This window comes from Passer montanus, unplaced genomic scaffold (assembly GCF_014805655.1).
Source record: "Passer montanus isolate IOZ18808 unplaced genomic scaffold, ASM1480565v1 scaffold2, whole genome shotgun sequence".
Lineage (NCBI taxonomy): Eukaryota > Metazoa > Chordata > Aves > Passeriformes > Passeridae > Passer > Passer montanus.
The window spans coordinates 8,557,399-8,582,281 of NW_024366591.1; the positions used below are offsets into that span (position 1 = coordinate 8,557,399).

Sequence of the window (24,883 nt, forward strand, 5' to 3'; positions counted from 1 at the left end):
CAGTGTACGACTTCCCTATCCTTGCCTGGTATGTCTGTGCCTTTACAGGGGCCTCCAAACCACGCTGTAGCGTGCAGCTGCAAGAGGAGGGAATTTGTGGACGAAAACTATCCCTGCCCACATCAAACCCATTTTCCAGATAAATAAAGAGCTGTCTAAAGGGTAGCCACCAAGATTTTCAGATAAACTAGAAAAAAAAATCCCAACCCTAATTTCAAAACGGCTTTGGTGCTGTACACCTGTGATTCCTGCACATGTACTGGAGTTCTACACCTCTATAATTAAAACTGGCCTGTGCCCTTATTGTACAAGGACAGGGAGCTTGGTGATGGGCTGGGGGCAAACCTTGAGGCTAGGCAGTGAGAAAGCTGTCAGAAGGAGGAAGTAAAAGTGAAAAACAAGAACTCTATCTCCCTAAACTCTCAGTGAGTTCCATGCTGTCCTTGTAACACTAGGAGGTAAAACATTTCAGGCAGAAATGTAGATTTCTAAGTTGAGAGTGTTCCTTCAAAACTCCGTGTTACAATGACAATGAAGTGTCTCTTGCTTGTGCTTTCTGGGAAAAGGCTTCCAACATTCAGAAGGGAAATGAGAGAATTTGTAAAGACAGATGAAAATGTCTCTCATTGATAGATGGAAGGAAGACATTGTTCTGTTTTGTTAAAATGGCCTCTATAAGACATTCATTGCCCATCAAATGATGTATTAATTATTGATAGGGAAAAACCAGCAGGCAGTACTGCATTCAGTTTGACTGAGGAGGGGCAAACATCCTGGCTGGTAACACCAAATGCAGAAAGTGCCTGATGTACAGGAAGCTGTTCCAAAGGCAAAATTATTTTTAAGGTGAAATTTCTACATGAAAGGATTACACTTGTAAGAATAAATCCTGCTGCTCTCTCACTCCTGCCTTCTCTGAGTAAATGTGTATGCTAAAGGGCTTTTACTTCAGCTGAAATGGTGTATCACGCCAGCATGGTTTTTAAGCTTGTATTCTAGGAAATTGCTAGGAAAAAACAAGTAAAAAGTTAAAAACAGTAAAAAAAGAACAGCAAAAACTCTAACAGTTAACAAGAGTTATATTATAAAGCAGAAGAAATGTAAATATATCAACTATATACAATATAAACAACGTAAATATATCAAATATTTGCTGGAAGCTAGCTGGAATTATGGATGTGGTGGAAAACCCACTGTCAGATTTTGCTTAATATCAGATTACAGTTCAGTGTGTTATGGGTTGTGTGTTACAGACACCCCCTAAGAATTCACGTCTAAATATAAAAAACTCATTACACCAGCTATATATTGGAAATTTCACCAGTGTGGCAAGAAGTTCAGCTGAATAAAAAGTGAAGGTGTATGCTGTGTGTGTGCTGGATAACCAGTGCACATTGCCCAGACTGAGATGTGTTTTGAAGTTCACTCCCAAGACAACACTGGGAATGGTGTTTTTTCCAACCTAGAAACTCCTTCTATCGATTTTCTTCTTCCATTTAAAGAAACCACTTACCTACCACATTTCAAACGAAAGGGTCCATCCGGCAAAAACTCTTGTTTTTCTGCTGTTGCTTTCCCTGGGTCTCAGTAGGGGTGCAGCTACACACTTGAATATGTATGCAGCAGGCCAGCACATTGCTCATCCACTGCAGAGACAAAATCCTGGCAGGCAGGCAGGCAGGCTGGTCCTACTGCTAACAGCCACTGCAGAATAAAAGATTCTGAAGTGCTAATGAAAGCCCTGCTGAAGAAACCAAAGAACTTTTCAGACCCCATTACAAAGTAATCTGTAATCAGATGTATAATTACACATCAGGGTTCACTTAAGAAGTCCTACCAACCTCTGGCCTTCCTGTCCTTCTCTTCACCCTAAAATCTTTCTTTTTTTTCCTTTCTCTTTTCTTCTTTTCCTACACAAACTGTGCTTTTGGCCCTTTGAGTAGATTTACAAGTTCTACTCCTGACCTACTTTTCCATTGTTAGTCCTGCAGCTCTTGTCAGGAAACTTGGCAGAACCAAAAGGTTTAGTAGCAAAGCACCAAAGTCCCCTAATGAGCTACACCAGTGAGCAAACCTTCCCTAGCCTCACCCTGCCCTTGTTTCAGTTCCTTTGTTATTCAGGTCAGGAGCAAACTCTCAAAGGAAGAAGCCTGATCTCCCTCATGGAGTAAAGGCTCTAGAACTAAGCCCTTGAATTTAACCAGAACAGTGGTCCAAAGAGGACCCTAGGAGCAAGAAATTACATTTTTAACGTTTAGGGAAGAAATCAAACTCATTTGTCTCATTTGGAAACTTACTCATTTGAGCAGAAATGTCTGATTTTGGGTACCACTCTTAGAAGCTGACAACACAACAAAACCTAACAATAAATGTGAAGATACAAATACAGTCAAGGAGAAGGGAAAAAAAAACCCCACCAAAATGTGGCTATTTTGGAAAGAGGTAACAAGGAAAGTGATACAGCAAATGTGTAGTTTTGTATTTTCTTCTACTCATTTACTTTTTGCATCTGGCAGAACTTCATTACTTTTTACACTTTCAACTCTCAGCTGTTCTCCATCCCTGCAAATCAGCTCATACATCAGGTGCACACGTGTGCATACAGCTCTCCTGGGTCTCTGACTGGCCTGTACACAAGCACAAAGAAGCACCCCATCAGCCAGCAGGCAGGATTTGCAGCATGATTAATATGTTTCACCCTTGATGAAAAGGTCCTTTACAAAGCTCCACTGACCTCTACCATTCCTAACTAACAAAGGGAGGAAAAAGAACTAAGAAAACGAAAGGAATTTTAACAAGATAAGTCAGTGCATACTCTTATTTTACAGGGTGTTATACTAGACATGAAACTCTTTTTGCAACTTGAAAAGCAGCTAGACAGGAAGCATAACCAACACCAACACTTCTCACACTGGGGAAGCTTCAGCTCCAGATCTGGAGCTTTACTCTGTCTCTAGCTTCACGCATCCCATTACAGCATCAGGGCTCTAGAAGGTGCAACCACTGGCACAATAAAAAGAAAAATATTGGTTGACTGGGCAAAGTTGACATTTCCAGCCTCCCTAGTATTCTTGCTAGGTTACAATTTTAGGTACTATTCAGGAAAAAGAAGCCCTTTATTATCAACTGTAGAGCACAGCTTATTTTCTTCAAGCAAACACAAAGTATGTGTAAGTGTCTGAAATTATTGCTGTAAAAGGTAAAGTATATTTTCATGCACAGTATGAGTAGAGTCACTGACACCATAACCAGCTCTTGGTACCTAAATTATACTATTAGGTATCTTGAACCTTAACACAAAAGGAGAACCTGTCAGTGACACACAAAAATTTTGGCCACAAGAGTCTATTATGATAATTTAGCTTGGTCTCCTGAACAGTGCTGGCAGTGTCCATTCATCTTTTCAAGAATACCAGCAGAGGAACCAATTAATTTTGTTTGTGATAGAAGCAACTGTTTGCACAATGGCACCTCTTAACTACTCGGGACTTGAGCAGCCCCCCTTCTCTGGGGCCAAGCCCTTCAAGCCCTTCTTTCTCTGGTACCAAAAAAAGACTTCAGATACAAGTGATGGAACAGGAGAGCCACACACAAACCTGTGAACAACAGCTGAAAATCTCTGCAGGTAATTACTGGTTCCCTGTGTGATCCAACAGGTTAGTGACAGAAAATGATAGCCAATGTGTTTTCTCTTAGCTGGCTCTAAGTACCTGCAAACTGTGATTTCCTATTCTAGTAATAACACATATTCATGGAGCTGTTAAGTTGATAGCATCTTTTATTTAAGCTAATATTGTCTCCTTTTTGTCAGTGTGATTTCAGAGGAGTTTCCAATGCACCTCACAACATCTATACAAATATCCTGCCGCAAATTATATTGATGATATATAATCCAGCTTGCAGATCAGATAAGATCACAGCACATTGTTTACAGATCTGCCTTTGTATGTTATACAGTGACAGTGCCAATCAGCAGTACATTGCAAAGCAAAGCCTTTGTTTATTAAAGAAAAAATAACCTCCTACTAAAGATCTTTTGTACACAGGAAATCATAGGAGTAAAATTAGAGCAGTATAGTTTAATATTAAGGCTGGCATTTTTCTCAAACAATATACTTTTTCCTGACCCTCTTTATCTTTTTTTTCCACAGAAATTTAAGACAGAGGATTTTACTTCATGTTGGGTCAGTAAAGTGTGTAAACATGGAAACAGAGAGATAAAAGGTTCATCAGTGTGCCTTGAGGTATCAGCATCCATCAGCTGTCTGTGCTTGTTTGCATGCACAGGGCTGAGCTAATCACCAGATTTGGAACCGGGAAGCAACCCCTTTTCAGATTAGCTCAACAGGGACTGCTGGGTTTTGTTTATCTTTCTCTGCAGCACAGTGCGGGGTCCAGAAGCATCTGCAAATGTCACCCAGCAAATCTCCTGCTAGTCAGGAGGACTTAGAAGTGCCCTTGATCTCTCCTGTTCTCCTCCTGTGACACAATTATTGTGGCATTTTGTCTTCTAGCACAGACTTGGAGTCTGTTGTGAGAAGCCTGGAAATGTACAGCATCCCGGGGTGATATGAGCTACAGAGCACATGACTGCACATCTGCAGTGTGCCTTTCTGCATTTGGACAGGCACTGACTGGACAACTTGGGTGGTGCCATTCAGTCCTATGTCTTCAGTTTATCTCTGTGGCTGATCCCTTGCCCTGGAAAGACTGCCATGGAGAGACCTCTGCAGGGAACTGTGGATGCAATCCTAGATGCACAGAACTACCCCTGAGCTATTGGCTATGGGTTTATTTATACTGTAAAAAGTCAAACAGAATTTTTCGGGGTTCATCTCTACTCATCTCTATGTTCAGCCAGCATTTGGCCAAGCAAGCTCCACCTGCAATAACAGTACCATTTCAGGCTCCACCTCCAGCTCTCAGCATCAATGTGCTTGGTTTTGCTTTACACTCTGGTTGTGAAAAATACTCTTAAAATCTAGTGCAAGAAAAATAAAGCAACTGACTGCTCTGTTGTCTGCCAACCTCATCAAAGATCAAAGTGTAGAGTTCAAAATCACTCCACTAAATTGCAGATATTTAACCAAGGCAGCTAAACACATCTTGGTTCCTGGACAACCAACACACAGCAGAAGACTACTTAGAGAGGCAGTCTGCTAACCTGAAGACCTGACACTTCTGGAAGAGCCTCTCATCCCTTTCAGCAGAGAGCCAGTGTGGCCAGGTTGCCTCCACTAAGTAGGATGAATGCAGGCCTTAGAGTGGGGATGAACAAACAGAGCAGTCAGTTGCTTTATTTTTCTTGCACTAGATTTTAAGAGTATTTTTCACAACCAGAGTGTAAAGCAAAACCAAGCACATTGACAGGGTAGACATGCAAATGAGAGAAGCAGAGAGTGAAATGAAAGCTACTGCAAAGCTGACATCTGTTTTGTGCAGTTTTTTCCACACACAGATTAGAGGTTCAGGGGTTTCGGTCTGCTCACCTCTTGCTAAGAATTACGCAGAGCCATCCCCTCTCGTTGTCCCACACAGCCAGGCACTCCCACACCATTACAGGTCACAGCACCACCTGCCCGGTGCACTCAGCAGAATGAACCTTTTTCCTCTTTAAGATCAGCCTACAGACACACAGCTGAGTTTTCAGGAAGTGTTTTATTCACTGACTGCTTGCAATGATACAGATAGCTTTCAACAGAAGTGAGAAGGTATTAGGGGGAAGGAATCTTCCTCTGAGAATTTCCAGTGTTAAGGCTTTTATGAAATATGTCATTATAAGGAAATGAATGAACGCATTTGTCACCCTCTGGGAGGTCTCAGAATGGCTTCTATTTTTATCTCTTCTTACCCCTTGAAGGAGCCAAGGACTAACATTTGCGATTCCTGATTGAGGATATTAATGTTTTAAAAAGCTGCTATTCCTTCCAGGGCAGTAAAGTGAATAACCTCTTCGGGTTTTTCACTGGTTTGCCTCTTGAAATGAAATTTTGGTGACTGTGTTTCTAGTAATACGTGTCTTACTAGACACCATCCAAACCTATTCCTGTGTATTTATCTGGTATTGAATTTTAACAAATCTGGAAGATGTATGATCAGCTAGTACATGTGCAAAATACGCTTGTTTTTCCTTTCTTGAAGTATTTTTGCTATGCTATGCACTGTTTATTCTGAACTTACAGAGTCCAGAGAACACAGGTTCATGTAAAATCATATGTGTTTACTGAAGCTGAAGGGCTGAGTGTCAAAAAAAAAAAAGAGAGAATTAAAAGGATGTTTTCAGAAACATCTCACGGGTAACTGTTACATTAGTACTAAACCCTCTGAGTGTAATGATCTGCCTGCCTGGAGCAGAAATATTTTTATTTATAGTCAGCACAGTGAGAAATCATTAGTCCAGTTACCAGTATATTCATGCCTTGAACAAGTGTCCACAAATATAAGAAGGCTTTTTGAAAAACCTTCACCCACTACTGCAAGACTGGATGAGACTTATCTAAAAGACTGTTGATGTTGCATTTGATGAAGCAGATGGGTCACTGCTGAGCACACACTATTACCTTGCCAGAGGCTGGGTCTATTGTCAGAGCGACACTTCTGGCCTTCACTGGCCTAAACAGCAAACAATCAGTGTGGAAATTGTGACTGGAGATCCCACCAAAAGGAGAGTTGTTTCACAAGGTTATATTCTATGGAGCAAAGATTTCATATATATTTTTATTCACTGCATTTCAAATTTCACTCTTCACATGAAAGCATTACCAGCCTATTCACATGTTCAGGACTGTCTCAGGATTTAGCATGGAGAAGAGGACAGGTTACTGCACCCCTGAGTGACCTGGTACAGAAACACAGCAGGCCTGCATTTTTCAGAACTTTTTCTTCTTGATTATTTCCCCTGCAAAATTAAAATAAGCAATTTAAAAGCAATTTTAAATTAGCATATTGAGGACAGTTTATTATTTATGAGATGGAAATCAGGATCTTGGATGACTGAACTCATTAAAGACACTTTGGAACAGTTCCCATGTATTTCTTCCATGGTACCCACACGACAAATAATTCACACAGTAATTAATGCCATGTCTTCCCAAACAATACATGCTTCCGACAGGAACTGTTCAAAAAGGAAATGCAAGAAGCTGCACCAAAATAGCAATAAGCTTAAAATACCTATCAGCAAAACCAGGAAGTTTTGTGTTAGGGCAATAGAGATGTTTCAGCTGAACTTACTGGGCCAAAGACATCCCTGAATTAGCTCACAAATGGTCAGTGGAGCTAGCAAGGAGGGCGTTTGGCCAGCCAGGCCTCTGCACTGGCACAGCTTTTGTCTGACCTTGTGTCAGGGACTTACAACAGACAGCGCTCTGTCATCCCGCCACACAGAGTACACAGTGTAGCACGAGAGAAAGAAGTCTATTTTCCTCCCTAGCTGTAGCCCACAGGGCTATTTGCACTTCGGTGAATTAAATACTTTTCCAGCATTGTGACTACCTGTAAAAAGTCTCTACAGGCACAGTTACACCGCACGGAGCGCAGCACTGGATCCCCAGCCGGGGCCAGCGCAGGAAGCGGCAGCAGTGCAGCTGTGCCAGCACAGCGCCGTGCCCGCACCAGCCCTCTCAGGAGCTGGGGAAATAATTGGCTCCGGCAGCCTGCCACATTTTCAGGGCCTAAGAGCCCTGCATGGCAACACGGGGAAGCTCACCCATGCAGCGGCCTCGCAGTGGCTCCCGCTGTGCTGCAGGGCCACTTCTGAAACGCGGGACAGAGCTGGGCGGGTCGTGCAATAAGGAACTGCTCACTTCCACCTGCTCTTCGCTGCAGGTGAAGGGCTGTGGCCTCACCACTGTGCTGTGGTACTGCATTTCAGGGGCCACGAAACAGTCCAGATGATAGACATTTGCCATTGCTGGCCAGGGAAAAGGGCCTGCAGGGTGGGCAGGGATGCTGTGTTCTCAGCAAATCAGATATGTGCTCTCTTTCAGGGGGTACTTACTCACTCAGCACCTCTGTGAAACACTGGTCATATCCTCTAAGAGGAATTCAAGCACAGAGAAACAAAATCTTCCCAAGGAGATCTATGTCAAAAGAGAGAATTGAAGCTAGATCTACAGATTCCCACATTTATACAATTTATTCTTTCTTTCTAATTAATAAAGCCATGTAATGGGACATGATTTTTCCCTGTCCATACATTTAAGTTTCACATCACAGCCACTACCATGGTAAGAAAGAGTCAGCAAGTGACAGATGTTAGCAGGACACCAGTGGGAAGTACTCTATACTTGCTGCCTGGCAGAGCAACAGCAAGGACAGAAACTAGAAGGGATGAAGCATATGAGGGAGGGACACCACTGCTGAGATCCCTGGAACATGTTAGCCCAGAAAAGAACCTCACCTTTTGACTAGAAATCCCACTGTCAGGCAAACCCGGGACAAACATTCAGGAGAGAGCCATCTCTCTCACAATCCACCTTACTGAACTGTGGGATTTCCATCATGTCTCCTTGGAAAACAAGAAGGGAGATGAAAAATACAGGGCATATTGGCTCTTTTTTCTGCAACCTCAACAAGCAGCTTCATAAGTCCAGCTCACTAAATGGGATGGAATTTTTCTACTCCCTTCCCACCAGGCATAGGCAACTGGATAAAACTCAGCCTCATGCACATCCAGTGAGGAGGATTTGGTCCAGCTCTGCACAGCAACATGCCTGTCTCTTTTTATTTTTGTCTCTCTAAAAGAGAGCTCTCAAAACAGTCAATTTGGTTTTAAGTTATTTTTAAAGGGACAAAGGGAAACATCAGAGGTTGAAAATGCGCAGTGAACCAGTAAAAAAAAACTCTGAAAAAACATGCTTTACAGTGGTAATTATGACAGATTAAACAATGAGTGTCATCAGTGTAATGGTACAAAGCACACAATACTGTTTCCTACTCAAATATTTGCAGACATTTCTGTTTTTTTGTTTTAATGAAATCTCTTCTAAGTATTGAATTGATTTTAAGAACCATCCTGAGGCTCACAAGAGCTATCGCTGTCAGAAGCCCTGTCAGATATTTGAACTGCAATTTGTCTCCAATGGTTCCCAGCTTGAGCTAGAGAAATGATGTAAACATATCCTTTTAGGAGGTGACGAGTCTGAAAAATCACTGCCTGTAAAGACAACATCTCTGAGAGGAGCTGAGGACCTCTCCAGCCATACAGTTACAATGGGAATTTTAAGGATTCCCACATCTTGACAAAAACTTTTGCTGCAGATTTTCAGTGCTTCTGAAACATATCCAGGAACTGCTCTGTTGTGTGACTAAGCTGTCCTCTTCGGATGGCTAAGCACCTGGAATCCTCTCCTCATTCACTACATATGTGCATGACAAGTATGGGCTGCAACCATGAAGCCAAAGGAAATAAATCAAATCCTTCTGAGGATTTTTGAGAGCTTCACAGCTATTGGATGGGAAGTAACACAGTTTAAACAATGATACATTAATTAATTATAAATGACAGCATGTGAACCCCTGGAATTTCTGTTAATACCAAATGAGTTTCTGATGGTTTATATAAAATAAGAAACTGAAAGAAAAGCCTCTGTGTGCTAATAACACCCAGATATTTCAGGAAATTGGCTTTGAATGTTGCTGGGCATTATACAAAGAATATTCAATGAGCTGAATCCTGAGGTTGATCCTTCACTGTTGTTTTGTTTTAAGCAAAAATGTCTATTTGCTTTAATAAGAACTCTTTTCAAATAAAGGAAATCACCTCAGATACGACCCTTGTGGATATGTCTCACTGTCATGTTCAATATAGCTCTCTGAACTCCTTTATTTGTGACAACCTGCTTCCTGTTGGCTCTCACAGTACTTGCGAGATTTTTCCTTGTTTCCTTTAGATGTCTACTTGGACTGAGTTTTGCTGCATCTAAGAAAGATGATGATGACTGCTCAGTACAGAAGGAGAAGCTGTGCTTTGCTGCAGTCCCATTAATCCCTGAAGAAATTTGGAATCAGAAGACAACCTGGCACGGGTTGTATTTCTAAGCTGGCTGTGAAAACCACATGCATTTCAAAGGCCAACCATTTCCCCCACCAATCCTGTGTACCACCCCTGCTGACTTGGAAGAAGTAGTTCTGCCATAAGCCCCAACTCTCTCCACTCTGAAAAAGTCAAATGCTAAGGAAAGCGATGAAATCATTAAAAAGACAGCAAAAGACGGGTGTTTGCCAAATGGAGAAGGGCCACATGACTAGGCAAAGAATGTTTATTTTAGCACTCCCAAAGTCTGCTAAAGATAGTAGAGAGTGAAAATAAACGTGAGAGCTATCACACTGAAGTAAGAGGAGTTAACAAGCATCTTTAGGGTAGCAACACAAGGGAGGAATTTTGGAGCTGTATGTCTGAGTAGGTTCTGTACCAGCTGCTCTGACCACCCAAACAATGGGGCACTTTGTGTACAGGAGGGTAAACACTGAGAAGTGGGGCAAAACCACAGTATCCTTCATTTTGATGGATAACAAAATGCCTATGCCAATAATACCATTGCAACTGTTCCTAGACTGCTCCATACATCACTAGATCTGGGTCAGCATGAAATTAAGGATCACGAAGTAGAATAGGGACACAGAAAATTTCCCTGCAAAACTCTGCACAATATACCAAAACGTATGCAAACAGCAATTTCTGAATAGATTCAGCTTTCTTATTTGACCTTATGTATTTTCAAAACTTCTTCTAGATTCTTCAAGAGAGAAACCTAAATAAATTGCAAAAACCTCTTATGCTTTACTAATGTATTTTATAAATTTTCGTATTTTTTCTGAACTGATGAAGAGAGTTATCGAAGACTGCCATGCTAATTCCTGAATTTCTTCCTGTTCATTGCCCCTTCATAAGTGGCTGACTCAACAGACAACTGAGAAAAGACTAAATAAGTTTTCTCTGGGTGGCATTTTAAGCTGGAGTATTTTAAGAACTGCTATTATGTTGCAGCTGAATATTCCAGCAGACTGTCTGACTCCTTTCTGAATCAGAGTGCCACCAGGCCAAATATTTGCACAAATTCCATGCATTGCCCTGTACATTCTGCACAGAGAAGAGCAATTTTATATGCAGGTAAACAGTGGCTCTTTATGCCAGCATTTGATCTCTAAAAAATGCAGTCTTTAGAACAACACCAGAATAGGCATATTCGGTTGTGAATCTAGCAAAATCCATGCTTTCTCAAGAACTTTTTTAAATGTCATATGTGTCAACCCATAAACAGATATATAATTGTATAGACAGATCTCTTTGTGAAGAGAGATCGATAAATCTGAAATTGTACAGGAATTAAGAGCAAAAAAAGACATCTCAAAGCCTTCAAAAGATAGATTTGCACCAAAGTTGCTGAGCTGCTGTTAATGATACCAATTGTCTGGGTTGGAATTTTTTGAGGCAGAAAGTTGGTACTTCAAACATACAAACAAGGTCAGTGAAAGATTTCACTGAATCAGCAAAATTCCTCAGTCTTCCAGTCTTTTTTTAAAAAAGCCAGAAAATTTGAAGTCTATTTATAAGAAAGGAGAACTGAGAAAAAGCAGAGCTATTTTAAAAAGATTACTAAATGTAACTAATGTAGATTTGAATATGTACCTTGGAGTGGTAGAGGTAATGAAACTTGGCTCCATAACCCTACTTCTGCAGCATGACTGTTTTCTAAATCACTCTTCAGTGAAATGCAATCTAAAGAAGTCTTATCACAAGTCTCTTTTAAATGGTGTTAGTAGAAACTAAGACTATTAAGAAGAAAAATACTTTTTTTTCCCTAACTTGCAATTCAAAACCACAATGTTGTTTTCTGTTTGTTTTGAACAGAAATATGCTCTCATGACTGGTGGATTGACTTAATAAAACATACCAACTGCAACAAACTTAAAACTCCTTACTCCTTTCTATTTAAATAGTTGTTTTGTCACTAGCTTACACTGATCTTACGCAACTTATTAACACCTATAGTTTTCACAAGTATTCCGTACTTTTTATTTATATTATCTGTGCAGAACAAAATACAGGAATTGTCTGATTTTCAGGGCTGTGAAACTGAAAACTTCTGCATGTAGAGATTCATCATCTTAAAAAAAGAATATGGTTCCTCCACAATTCACCCCCAAACTCCAACTGCAGTTACCACACAGAAAGATGCATCCTCCTCTACAAAGATGGCAAGTTTGTAAGATGGCAAATATAAAAGAATAGAAATTTTCCAAAGATGGCAAATATAAGAGAATAGAAATCGTGGACTAAACCTCATAGTCACAGTAATGTCCACCTATAAAATGGGCAAAATGCTGATCCGTTGCCTTTGCAGGCAACCTCAAGAGTGACCATCTGACCACTGTGAAATCTCTTGTCAGTTTCAGTGTAAGAGGAAGTCTTTCTTCTGCCATTTCTCCTTTATGGAGCATGTCTACTAAACTATCAGGCCCTCCTGGCTGGAGGAAAAGGAAACACAAAAAAGCAGATGACAGATGGCAGGACATGAATACTGTAGTGAAACAGACTGGCCATTTGTCTTGTCTGCTACAATGCCAGTACAGTGCCACACGTGAACACTGGCAGCCTTGATGGCAGAAGACATGTAGCTCTTTGACTCACGTGCTTAGAACAGTGGCAGCAGAGCAACTGAAAACTCAGTTATGTAATTCTTGATCACAACACAGGAGTGAAACTCTTTAACGTTCTTCTCAGACATAACAGCTAATGAAAGGTGTCCTTTAACAATCAAGGGATCGGACCAACAACGAAGAGCTGGATTCTTTGACCACCTCCTATTGGTTTTTACTTTTCTAAAAAGTAAAAAAAAAAATTCTAAAAAATTGTGAATTGACAGCTGAAGGAAAGTGGGGGGGAAAAAGGGAGGAAATAACCAGAAAGAGAGTGGGGATTGGTTTTTCTTCCAGTTACTTTGCTGCTGGTAAGTGGTGAGGGTGTACTGTAATTTTAATCCAACATCCTCAGTTTAGGAGATGTTGTTTTAGAGTCAACTTACTAATTGAAGAAAACAACACAATTTTCTTTCTATGTCAGCAAGTATTCCTTGTTCCTGTGGCAAGGAGGCTGTAGTGTAATGGAAGGGTGGCCAGAGAGGGAAGGGCACTCTCTTTGCCAGGCAGCAGGTTAAGGAATGAAATTCTTCACAAGTGTGTTCACGTCAACTCCCACTTTACATGCAGACAGGAGAGAAAATGTGAGTTTATCAATGCATATCCAAGATACTGTGGAGAGACTCTTCAGTATCCAGCCCTTGACACAGACCTCCACGTTTCTCTTGGAGTGGGAACAGGCTGCAGCTATGGATAGGACAAGAGGACATAGTCTTAAGCTGTGCCAAGAGAAGTCTACATGGACATTAGAAAGAATTCCTTAACAGAAAGTGATTAGATATTGGGATGGGCTGCCCAGGGAGGTGTTTAAGGCATGACTGGACACGGCACTGAGTGCCATGGTCCGGTTGATGTGGTGGTGTCCGGTCAAAGACTGGACTTAATGATCTCAGAGGTCTTTTCCAACCCAAGTGATTCCATGAGCTTGTGAATGTGAAACAGTTTAAGGTCCCTCAATCCCTCCACAAACACCACTCCCGCTGCCTGATGGAGCACAGGGCCATCCCGCCTGAGCTCCAGTCCCTGGAGAACTACAGTGGGGAACACACGACCAGGGTGTTCAGAGCCGAGGGCAGGAGCACGACGGCTGCTGCCACGACACACCAGGCGCTTGTGACAGACACCGGGAAGCACCTGTTTCCGTGGGCTGCAACCGCTGCCCCCCACCCAGCCCCAGGGCAGGCGGCCAACACGGTGCTGGAGGCACATGGAGCCGCTGGAGCACACCCCCGCCGGTGGGACGGGGGGCCGAGCAGCCCTGAGGGCCCCGGGCTGCGGGACGCGACTCTCGCGAGAGCGGCGCCTGCCCTCGCACACACACGGGCCTCTCGCGAGAGCGGCGCCGGCGGGCCGGCATGGAGCGGCTCTTCGCGCTGGAGCTGCTGGTGGAGGCGCTGCGGGTGGCGGAGCCGGGGCCCGCGGAGCTCCGGGCACCCGCGGATCACCCGGCACCCGCGGAACACCCGGCACCCGCGGAACACCCGGCCGTGGCGCTGCGCCTCCTGGACTTCCCCACCCTCGTGCTGCGCCCCGCCGCCGCCGCGCCGCCCCTGCGAGCGGGGCAGCTCTTCCCATACGGCCGCGGCAAGCGCTGCCTGTTCCGCTGGCGCCCGGACTCGCTTTTCGCCGCGCTCCGCCGCCGCCCGCTCCGCGCCCTGCTCCTGGCGCTGCCCGCCGGGCTCGCCCCGGGACCTCCCCGCCTGCTGGGCAGCTGCGCCGTGTCCTTGGCCCCCGCCGCCGAGCTGCTGCAGCGGCCCGGGGCGCCCTCCTCCTGCGGCCGCCGCGGCCGCTTCGCGCTGCGGGACACCGCGGGCCGCCCCGTCGGGGAGCTGGTCCTGCGCTACCGCCTCACCAGCCTGGGGGCCGGCGAGGCGAGTCCCGCCAGCCCCCGCGCTGCCACACCGCCTGCCACCACCCCGGAACCGCCAGACGAGGAGGAGAAGGAGAAAGAGGAGGAGGAGGAGGAGGGTGAGCAGCTGGAAGGCAACGTCTATTGCCCTCCGCTGCTCTATTACAGCCGTGAGCCGGCTGAGCCTCAGCGGCCGCCAGCAACGAGAGGGCGGTGGGAGCATGTTGAGCCCCAGAGACCGCAGAAGGACAAGGGCCGCAGCCCACCACGTCCCAGTGCTGGGCCCTCGCTGCTGCACCCCGCCAGCCCTCGAGAGCCCCAGAGCGCCCCGGTGCAGCTGCCACTGCTCAGTGCCCTGCTGGCAGAGCTGTCGGTGCTCACCCGCAGCGCTGTGCCTGCTGCTGCTGTCCACCCCCATCTTGCCTGGCTCTACCAGGCCCCGGGGAGTGGGGAGGACACAGCCTCATGGCCCCCCGGTCACTCTGCTGCCCTGAGGCCTGCAGAGACACCTGTGGGGCCATGCAGGAGCAGTGAAGTCACCAGCCCTCCGTTCAAAGAAGGCCGTCAAAAGGCCACCACCCCAGAGTCTTCTGGGGTTGGGAGAAGACCCAAGAAAGCTGAGCCTGAGGGACAGCCAGCCTGTGAAAGGAACTGCAAAGCTAAGGAGAACAGACCTCCCAGAAAGAAATTGATGTATGGGCTGACAAATACACTGAGGCTACGGCTGCAGCAGACCAACCCCGATAAGCTGATAATTCATGAAAGGAGGGAGCAGTACAGAAAAAAGCAAATGGAGATGCTGAAAGGGAGAAGCCCCTTACCCAAGAGAAAACTGGTCAGAAATACTGAAGAACAGCATGTGGTGTCTTGCAGGCATTGTAGCACAGGAGGCAGTTCAAAGCGGAATAATCAGTTGGATAAAATCGTTCAGACTTCATTAGAAAACAGTGCTCTCTCAGAGTCAGTTTCTGTGACAGGAGATAAATCCCCTGGCCTGCAGAAACAGCCTATTGCAAGTCTATCCAGGAACGATTCAATAATTACAGCCCCCTTACCAGAGGAAACTCTGTTAAAATCTGCTCATGAGGAAAAGTATTCAAAAGCTCAACTCCCAGCAGCATTCCCATCAGATGCTAATGCAAAAGGAAGTTACAACAATGCAATACACTTAATCCATCAGAAAACCATGGAGCATGATGATGTGTCTGTTTTAAGTGGTCATAAACTAAGCCGCAGCAGGAGTGTTGAAAACAACTCTGAATTCATATACTCTGATGACTTTGTCGCTAGTCCAGAGAACTCAATTTGTTCAGAAGATTTCACCAACGCTGAGTGTACAGGCAGAGACTCACAAGTTCGTGAGAGCAGTCTTGAACCTCTGTGGCTTGAAAGACCAAAGCAAGATAGGTCAGATACAGAGCCAGAATCCAGCAGGTCCAGAATTTCAAAGACAAGTCAAAGAGCTCAAAGTACTTCAGATCTTGTGCCAGTTCCTTCAGCTTCATCTCCAGTCCAGTCTTTGAGGAGCAGCTGTGACTTTAAAACCAGCATGGGAACTAGTGCTGAATCTGCTGATTCACTTAACCTTGCTGAGATGGAGGCATCATTATTAGATGGAGAGTGGAAAGCCCAACAGATGAGTCAGGAAGAGAACAGGGGTGATCGACATGTTAAAGAAATATCTACACTGAGAAGCAAACAAGTTAAATCTGATACTGATGTGAATACAGGAAAGGGGCAGACCTCTACAGGGCAAAAGCAGTCAGTAACTCAAGTTAGCTCTTACTTGCCATCTAACGTGTCTGATCTTGAACTTAGTGTTCTGGAAAACAGTAGGTCAGACAAAGAAGATGATTTCCTGGAAAAACTACATGGCCCTAATCAGTGCAAAGACATCAGTCAACTTGTAATCAACAAACTCCCAGGATACACAATGTAATTATAAGTTTTCACTGTCTGGATTAAGATACCATATTTGAACTTCGTAAATCCTGTTACATTTGATTGTACTAAATTTTATCATGCACACTTATTACATCAGTGAATTTAGTTATGAGACTTTTTTAATAAATTACTATTTGAATCTCTGATAAATGGTGTCTACAGCCTGACTTCAGTGTCAGTATCTTAACACAAAGGTAATCCAAACAGCACATGAAACATAACTTACTGTAGAAGCAGAAATGAATACAGAAGCAGCAAAAGCAGCCAGTACCCACAAAAGTAGTCCAGGGTAGAAGTAATAACATGCTACCAGAACAGCCAAGTACAGAATCCATTCCTAACCAAACAAAAGGGTTTTTTCCTCCTGAAAATTTCCAAGCTTCCTTTTCATTAGAAATTGTTACTTAGAACATATAGTCACAGCCAGTAGCATCACAGAATTTTGTCAGCTAGTCAGTATAATGATGTGTTTGTTTCCCTTTTCCATCACTAAATACAGTGACCAGAACTGGGTGAGCCCTTTTAGAGTTTCTTAGGTTGAAGTTTCATTTAAGTCAGATTTCCACAATTTATTATTGAATAGTGTAAGAATTATTGGTGATAGTAAATCTGTATAATCTGGGCAAGCTTTAAGAGGTGGATGGAAGTTACTTGACCTTGAAGACTAGGGGTATGCAAGGAGTAGGGAAGAGCATAGTAAATCTTCAATGCTTCACAACTCCCTGATTGCATGCTGTGACTCTAGGGAAAGGTGGGGTCAGCACCCACAGTCCAGAAACTTGGAACAAATGAGCATATTATGTCATGATGTAAAGATGTGAGGTAATGAGAAATTTGCCATGTCTCCTTTGCCATTAAAATAGTTGAACTGATGTCTGCTTTTGATTTCAGGTTTGCTTTTTATGGCTTCCAGTTTGATCATTGAACTTAATGTCTTCTGTTTAACTACAGAGGTTTTTCTAGAGTCCATGTGCTGATCCTAAATTTTAGAGGTTTTTTTTTACTTGAATTCCTGCCTTAGTTTTTAGTCTCATGTACCCCCTTTTCCCCCTCTTTGAGTAGTCCATCTCCTATGTCAGCTTTACCTTGCTAACTATCTCATCAATTAGGAGAGTTATCCTCAGTGTTAAATGACAGATTTATCCACTCCCCTTTTCTTTATAATTTACAATCTGTTTTTTGCCACAACTTTTTCATTTCTCACTTAATTTTCCATGTACTTTATTGCAAGAGCCTGTGTTCACACTTTAACATCTTGGAGGAGCATTTTCCTTTCCCTCCTACTATGTGTTTATTTTGTAGGAATGATAGCACCTCTCCTATTTAAAGCATGAACATCTGTGAGGAGTATTGGACTATCTAGTGTTGACTTCCTAAAAACCACTAGTAATATTTTTAATCTAAAGGTAAGCATCTGAAATTACCTATATACCAAAGGAATCTCTGGCCAGAGCAATTCCTAAATCTTATTTAGGGTGTCTTTCATCAGCTACAATTTTAGACCAATTTTTTTTTCCCTTTTTATTCCAATGCCATGGACTTCTTTGATACACATGGATTCAGGCTGTCATTTATATATGGCAATTATTCTGATTTTATTGATGGACTAATGTCTTGCACTTCTCATGAGCAAAACTGTCATTAAAATACAATGCTGACCAACCATTTTTATAGTGTGGCTATTTAAATGAGTTGCTAATGCTACAAGTCCACAATTTGAAGAACATTATTTATGAAAATTTTATTTAAAAAATAAAAGTTTATTTTCAGCACCAAGCAGGTTGAAACTCAAGGGCAAATTTCCAGTCTTTTTTCTATCCCCTATTCCATCTTCACTTTTCAATTTCCAGAAGCAAATATGGTAGGAGCAATATTTCTTTTGTTTAAACAATGAAACTAACCTCTTTTCAACTAATTTTATTTGGAATAACATTTCTAATGTTTACTGTGTAATAGCATTTATAATTTTACCAAGAGAAGAATGAAAATGACAAAAAATGCATCCTAGGAAGGCAATAGAAGACATTACACTAGAACAAAATTGCAGCATCATGCTTGTATGGCTTAGCTTATTTTTTTCTTTTCAAATACATACTCCACGTAGTGATTATTGCAGGTTAGCAGGTAGTTTCTGGCCCCAGGGATAATAGTCTATCTTCTTGTGAGAGTAAATTAATTTTTACTTAACATTCAAACAGCAACTCTCAGTCAACAAAAATGGGAAAGAACTTTATTATTGAAAACTCATAAACCAATATATTAGCAAGAAATAGCTGCTAATGACAAGAGGATGTTATGTCAACACAACAGAACAAAACAGATATTATTACCAATATAAAATATTTTAAAAATGGCCGTGGCATACTCCTTTTTGTACAGTTCCTTTAATAATCTACACCTACATTATACTACCTAGCCAGTTTTGGTTTTATAATTTGCAGCCTCTACCCCTGTTATCAAGTAGTTAAGATCAGAGGTCTAATAAGAGATGTCTGTAATGGAGGTATTACATCATTCCTTCATAATTTCTAAACAGTAAGGGCTGAATTGCATGGATGATGTTTGTGCAGGGGTTATGACAATATTCTGGGAGAAGCAAATAATAGTAGCACATACACTGCAATTCTTGCACAGTTGTCCCAGAAGTATCATAAATACTTAAGAATACATGGTCTCATTGACTCATTACATCTAAAAATTTCCTCACTGCACACTGTTAAACAGGAAACTATGGTTACTTCAAGTTTTGTTGTTGCAAACGTTAAACTTTACTACAGTGAGATTAAAAGGTGAGAAGTAATTACCTAAATTTACAGATCCTCACTAAACAAAGCCACCTAACTTCTTACTTTAGACTTGTAACTTTAACAAGATTGTTTTAAATCTGTATGATATTTTAGAAATAAGTTATATGGGTGTTCAGAAACATAGTTTCATTGCTTAAGTTTAGGGTGGTTAAATCTGCCCAAATAAAATTGAATTTCATGTTTTACAAAAAGACCCAAAACAAGAAATAAACACTTAGATCTACACATTAATCCAGATTTTATGATTGTTGCTGTAACTGTTTTTTTTAAACAGTTATTTCGACATACTATTTACTAAAGTAAATCTAGATAGCCACTACTGATAATACGATGGGAAGAGCAGGATACCAAATACTGATAGCTTCTGGCACTCTTCCCCTTCCATTGTAGTATTTTCCTGTAACTAAGTACTTCTTACAAGTCATACTACTTGATGGGCAAGAACAATGCTAAGCAATCGCAGCCAGGTAGGTCTCCTCCACTTCATTTTTTTTATTCCTCAGCACTCAGATTAGATGACACAGTTTCTTCCCTGTGATTTCTCTGATGACACTTCCTACCACGTATTTTACTACTTGTAATCCTTCCATCATTTTGGAAATCTTTTTCCTCAGTTCTCTGAAATCCCATCCAGCCTTGCTAACAGCGTGATTGAACATTTGACTTGTTCTTACTACTATTTTTCTAGGCCCCAGTATTTTGTGATGCCTGGTATTGTAATAATTTTGTTTCTCTTAGTGTAAGTGCTGCTCAGTCATTATTTAGATGCTAGTAATTATTTAGAAATCTTTATAAATTTGCTTTCCTTTTCTCAGCATTTGTCACCAGCATTTACTACTTGATTGTCTTTGTCTAAAAAGAAGTCAAATAATTGAATCCTGTATTTAGACCTTTAAAAGGTTTTGTTGACTTCTACATGCAGGGCCTTCACCAGCTGCTATGTAACTCCACTCATTCAGAGTTGCAGAATGACCATTTAGGACTGTGAATATTTTCCCATAGTTATAATTTGCCATGGCAGACATCAGGCTTCTCTACCTCTACCAAACCCTGCCTTTTAATCCTTTTCAAAAGTTTTGATTTCCAAATTAACTTTTCTTTCAAGATCTTTTTGAGAACAGATGTTGGCTTTAATTTAACATGTATTTAGAGCTAATGGCAATCACATCTGCTATAGCTAATGTTTGCTACCAGATAGCTGCTTGCATTTTCCATCTTCTCTTTCAGTCAGTATACTGCTGAATTTTAATTTCAGTTTTGTTCACATTGAGGTTCATACCTCATGTTTAATCCCTTGTAGGCATGCAGTTATGTTGAAGTCACCCAGACAAGCTGCAACTTCACTGTCTTTTTCTTGTTTGGCATTGATATTCACCTGCATTAAACTGTTTTTCCTTTTGTTTGGCTTTTATGACCTCACTTGTCTGAATTTTTAATGGCAATCGTAATGTAAACCTCCCCTGACTTTACAGAATTGCTTGCATATTCCCAGAAGTGTATTCTGTGTTCTCGATTGTTTTCTAGAGGATAAATTTGAGTGTCTCATGCTGGAGAAAACAGTATTAATCTTCAGTTCTGCAGAGACCTCTGCAAGTGATTCATTTACCAGTTGTTTAAAATAACATGGCTTGGTAGAGGAAGTGATTAAATAACATCTGAGATATATAATACTCCTAACTTAATGAACATTTAAAGATTGATTCAGCTACAGAGAATAAAAAACCTCAAAGCCAAACAAACCCACCTTCCCTCCTGAAACAATAAAAAAATCCCTATAAAACTAAAATGTTAACTAAAACAATTTCACGTCTATTATATGTTTTTATTCTAATTATAGACATTTTACAAACATTTTGGTTACTAGCCTGAAAATTTCATGCCTTCATGTTCTCTATGTATCTATTAGCAGAAGGTAGCAGTTTTTTAAAAGGAAGTAAAGGTATTTAAATTGTCAAATCCCCCAAAATTCCATGAGAATTAGTCACCTCAAAAATGGTTGTGGAATGGAAAGCCATGCAGAGGACTCTAACTGTATTTGGAATGCAAAAATGTTTTTGAAAGAAGATAAGTCATGCTTCAACAAATATTTTCAGAGGCATTTGGAAAGTTTAGTGGTATCATGATTGAAAAAAACTCCCCCAGTTCAAAGATATTCCAGCCCTTTTTCTCTTGTCTCTGTTGGCAGATTCAGTATTTTTCCTGTCCCTTATGCTTATGTAGAGAGTACTTAACCTTTGACTCCTCCCTAAATTTCCATGCCAACACGAACCTTATTTCAGAGACATCTTCCCCTGCTCTCCCATCATGCCTTTCATCTTGATGCCTTGCCTGTTCCAGTTTCTCATCACATATTTTATGCCATCTTTAGAATTCATCTTGCCCTACTTATCATTAAGAAAAACTCCTAACACTTCTTAGACACTTTCACTGATTTGTGCGCATCTTTGATATCAAACTAAAGTTCTGATCATTGTCTGCTGGACTCTGTATGGTTTATCCCCTTCCTGCCTCTATGAACCTGTTTCCTTCTCTGTACCCATTTCTATGTAATTCTACCTTCATCCATCTAAAAAAGTAAAATATGGAAATTGCTGTACATCTGCATTTCGTTCCTTCCTTCATATCACCCTGATCATCCTCTCTGTGGGTACCTGTATTGCCTAGAGTTCTTGTCCACAGGAACATGCCAGACATAAAAGTTTGGATAGAAACCATCAGATCATGTCTGATCTTCTCTACATTGCAGTCTTTAACATTTTGCATGCTTACTCCTGACAGCTGGTGTCAACACCAGGATGAGACCAAGGTAATGATCAAAATTTAATGGCATATATAGGGAAGGAAGCTCTTCAGGATGTATTGTCAAACCTTGCTAACATCCAACACAGTATGAGGGAAGCTCTGATGTACCATGGCATGCAGTTTTGATTTTCTTATCCGTAATTCTAATAAGACTCAGCTATAGAATTACTGTATGTTTGAAAATCTGTTTGTTAACAGCCTTTTGATTGTTGCAGATCTCTCATCTCCTGCTGCCTCTGTGGTGTTACTCTACAGCCCTCCAAACATCGTGTGGCTTTATTTGTAAAGTGGAATACATGTATAGGGTTTCTTCAAAACAACCTTCAAAACAACCTTCACAGGGCTCAATGAAAAGACAAAAACACAAATTCAAGGTACTTCAGTATATTATCTACATACCCATTTTTAATAACAAAATATTGGAGCACATTCACCATTATCAAAACCTTTTATCAACAGGGGATTTGGCTCATTTTCAATGACAGCAGCAGATTTGCTAACCTGATGCTTCCCTGGTATTCATCACTGTTACAACACCACTTTTTAATTGCATCCTTTTTTCAAATTTTTAGCTCTTGATTAAATTTTGTTAAATTACACACATGCCATGTGAATTTAGTATGGCTTTATACAGTCAAGATCTGCATCAAGGAAAACACTAATTGCAACAGAGTCTTAACTGAAATTTGCTTTTTGTTTTTCCGATACCTTATAACAGCACAGTAGTCAGCCAAAGAAGCATTCCTTGTCAGCTACTCATTGCATTTATATGTCCAGAATGTATGTCCAGAACAGTGTCATGGCCAAACTTAGAAAAGTGTGTCAAGTTGGGGGGTAAGTTCCAGATGTTCCTCTGAAATTTCCTTTGCTTTTTTGAAGTCTTAACATGGAACTGAAATTTTGTTTCCCCAGCCTCTATGAGGTTTCTAATAAACAAAAGGGAAGACAAAACTAATTTTTGAGGAAGTGTCCCTATCTTCTTGAACACACATCAACCCTAGACACGGGAAAGTTATTCAAGGAATGTTTACAGAAACCACTCAAGAAATATTTCCAACCACTTTCCTATTCCACTTAACATCCCAAATAATTTGAGAACAGCGTCCTTCACCATACTTATTACTTGTACTTCTGATCTCAATAGGAAGAACTGTGAAGATACACATTTTGTTTTGGTTTGAGTTTAGCAATAGTGTAGATCTCAGCAGTCCTGCTTTTACTGGAGCCATTTCACACAGGCCTGCCAACAGTTCTGCAACTGGAGTAAATACCAAAGTTATGGATCAGATGTACAGTAGAAAGCAGAATAAAGCTGTACTGATGCAATAGTAATATGAGTTTGATCCCTGCACTCCAGGTCAAAGAAACTATGTGTTTCTGGAACAGCTGCACAGGCCTTGGATTTTGACCCATGGAACATAAAAATGAAGACAAACAATAAAAGGAAGGAGGAAGTAAGTTTTATAGGGATGAGTACCTCTTGGTTGGAGCCATTTGCTTCTCCCTTGGCTAAATTAAGCATCTCAACTGGTGTCTCAGTCAGCTTCCTGACTGTCCAAGGAAAAATTTGTCATTTGCGACAATCAGAATAAAAATTGCTAATATATCAGAAATGCCATTTTGACTGTTCCTGCACAACACACCACAACTTGCTGATCTTTTTTTTTTTCTTTTCAGTCTGGAAGTTGTTCTGCATAACAAGAAGCAGAACACACAGAAACACACATATGACTACATACCCTTTGATACCCCAATTTAAGACAACAAAGTAAAGCAAAAACAACCAAAGAAGCAAAAAGGAAAGCCCTGCCACTCAAAGTTTAGAAATTTCTAGAAAGTCACCAGTGGTGACAGGGATTCCTTGTTCTTTCTTTTTTCATCATTTTCCTGACAGCATTGGGGAATATCAGCAAGAGTTTCAGGTACATTTAGAGGTTAAGTGCAAAAAATGTCTCTTTAAGCAAATGTATCACCTAGGAAACCTCCTGTCCCCACTCAAGGAAGTGGTCAGGAAATCCATCAATCACCACATCATCTATTATTACACTTTATTTTTCAAAAGCTGTCTTTGTGATTGTCCTCAGTTCATATGTCTAAGAGGGCAGCTTGTTGCGGTGTAATAGCAGCTAGTTCTGTCTTTCAGTATCATGCTTGTTGCTTGTGAAGAGACCAAAATAATTTTGTCCATTTCTGCATGACAGCTCCCTCTTGCCATTTACTCAGAGCAGCCTAGATGTCTGCTCTTACAAGAATCTTCTGCAACCACTTTATCTTCTCCTCTTTCATTATTCCACATATAGTCACAGAACCAGCTACAAGCAAAAAAGCCAACCTTCCACTTCATGTGTACAACCAAAAGGGAAAAGAGCTCCAAGGACACAGGCAGGCAGGGAAGCAGGGTCCAATCCATGCCTGCAACTTCACCAGTGATCATCCTCCCTTTCAGCCAAGGATAGGCCTGGAGCTCATGACACACACTTCTAAGCCCAGCACCGTGAGTGTATTTCTGGGCCCAACAGGTCCTAAGCAAGAGTTCCAGAAGTGTGAAGTGTATTGATGTACATCCTCTCAGTGTGTATCCTTTCTTACCTTTCATAAACCTGCTATACTCAGCAATTTCCTTCTTTTTTTTTTTTTTTGTCCTGTTAGCATCTACTCTAACTTCCCAGTTTGGGTATTCTATCCCTATCCCTATTGTGGAAAGCATTTGCCTCAGGATAATTGTTACTTGTATTACACATACTGATATGACGAGACAGTGTGACTTGAATTACCACCCTGACTGGATTACAGTTTTTACAATCTCTGAAATTCTGATTTTTTAATAAGTTTATTCAAG

General features: G+C 41.5%; 1 protein-coding gene across 1 annotated transcript; it reads left to right on the top strand.

Annotated features, from left to right (window-relative positions):
- The first annotated feature begins 13,996 nt into the window (after positions 1-13,996).
- Positions 13,997-16,535, top strand: MAP10 (microtubule associated protein 10). Its single transcript, XM_039707293.1, has one exon. It carries the CDS (start codon positions 13,998-14,000, stop codon positions 16,428-16,430), a length of 2,433 nt encoding a protein of 810 aa, XP_039563227.1. The 5' UTR covers position 13,997; the 3' UTR covers positions 16,431-16,535.
- The last annotated feature ends 8,348 nt before the right edge of the window (positions 16,536-24,883 follow it).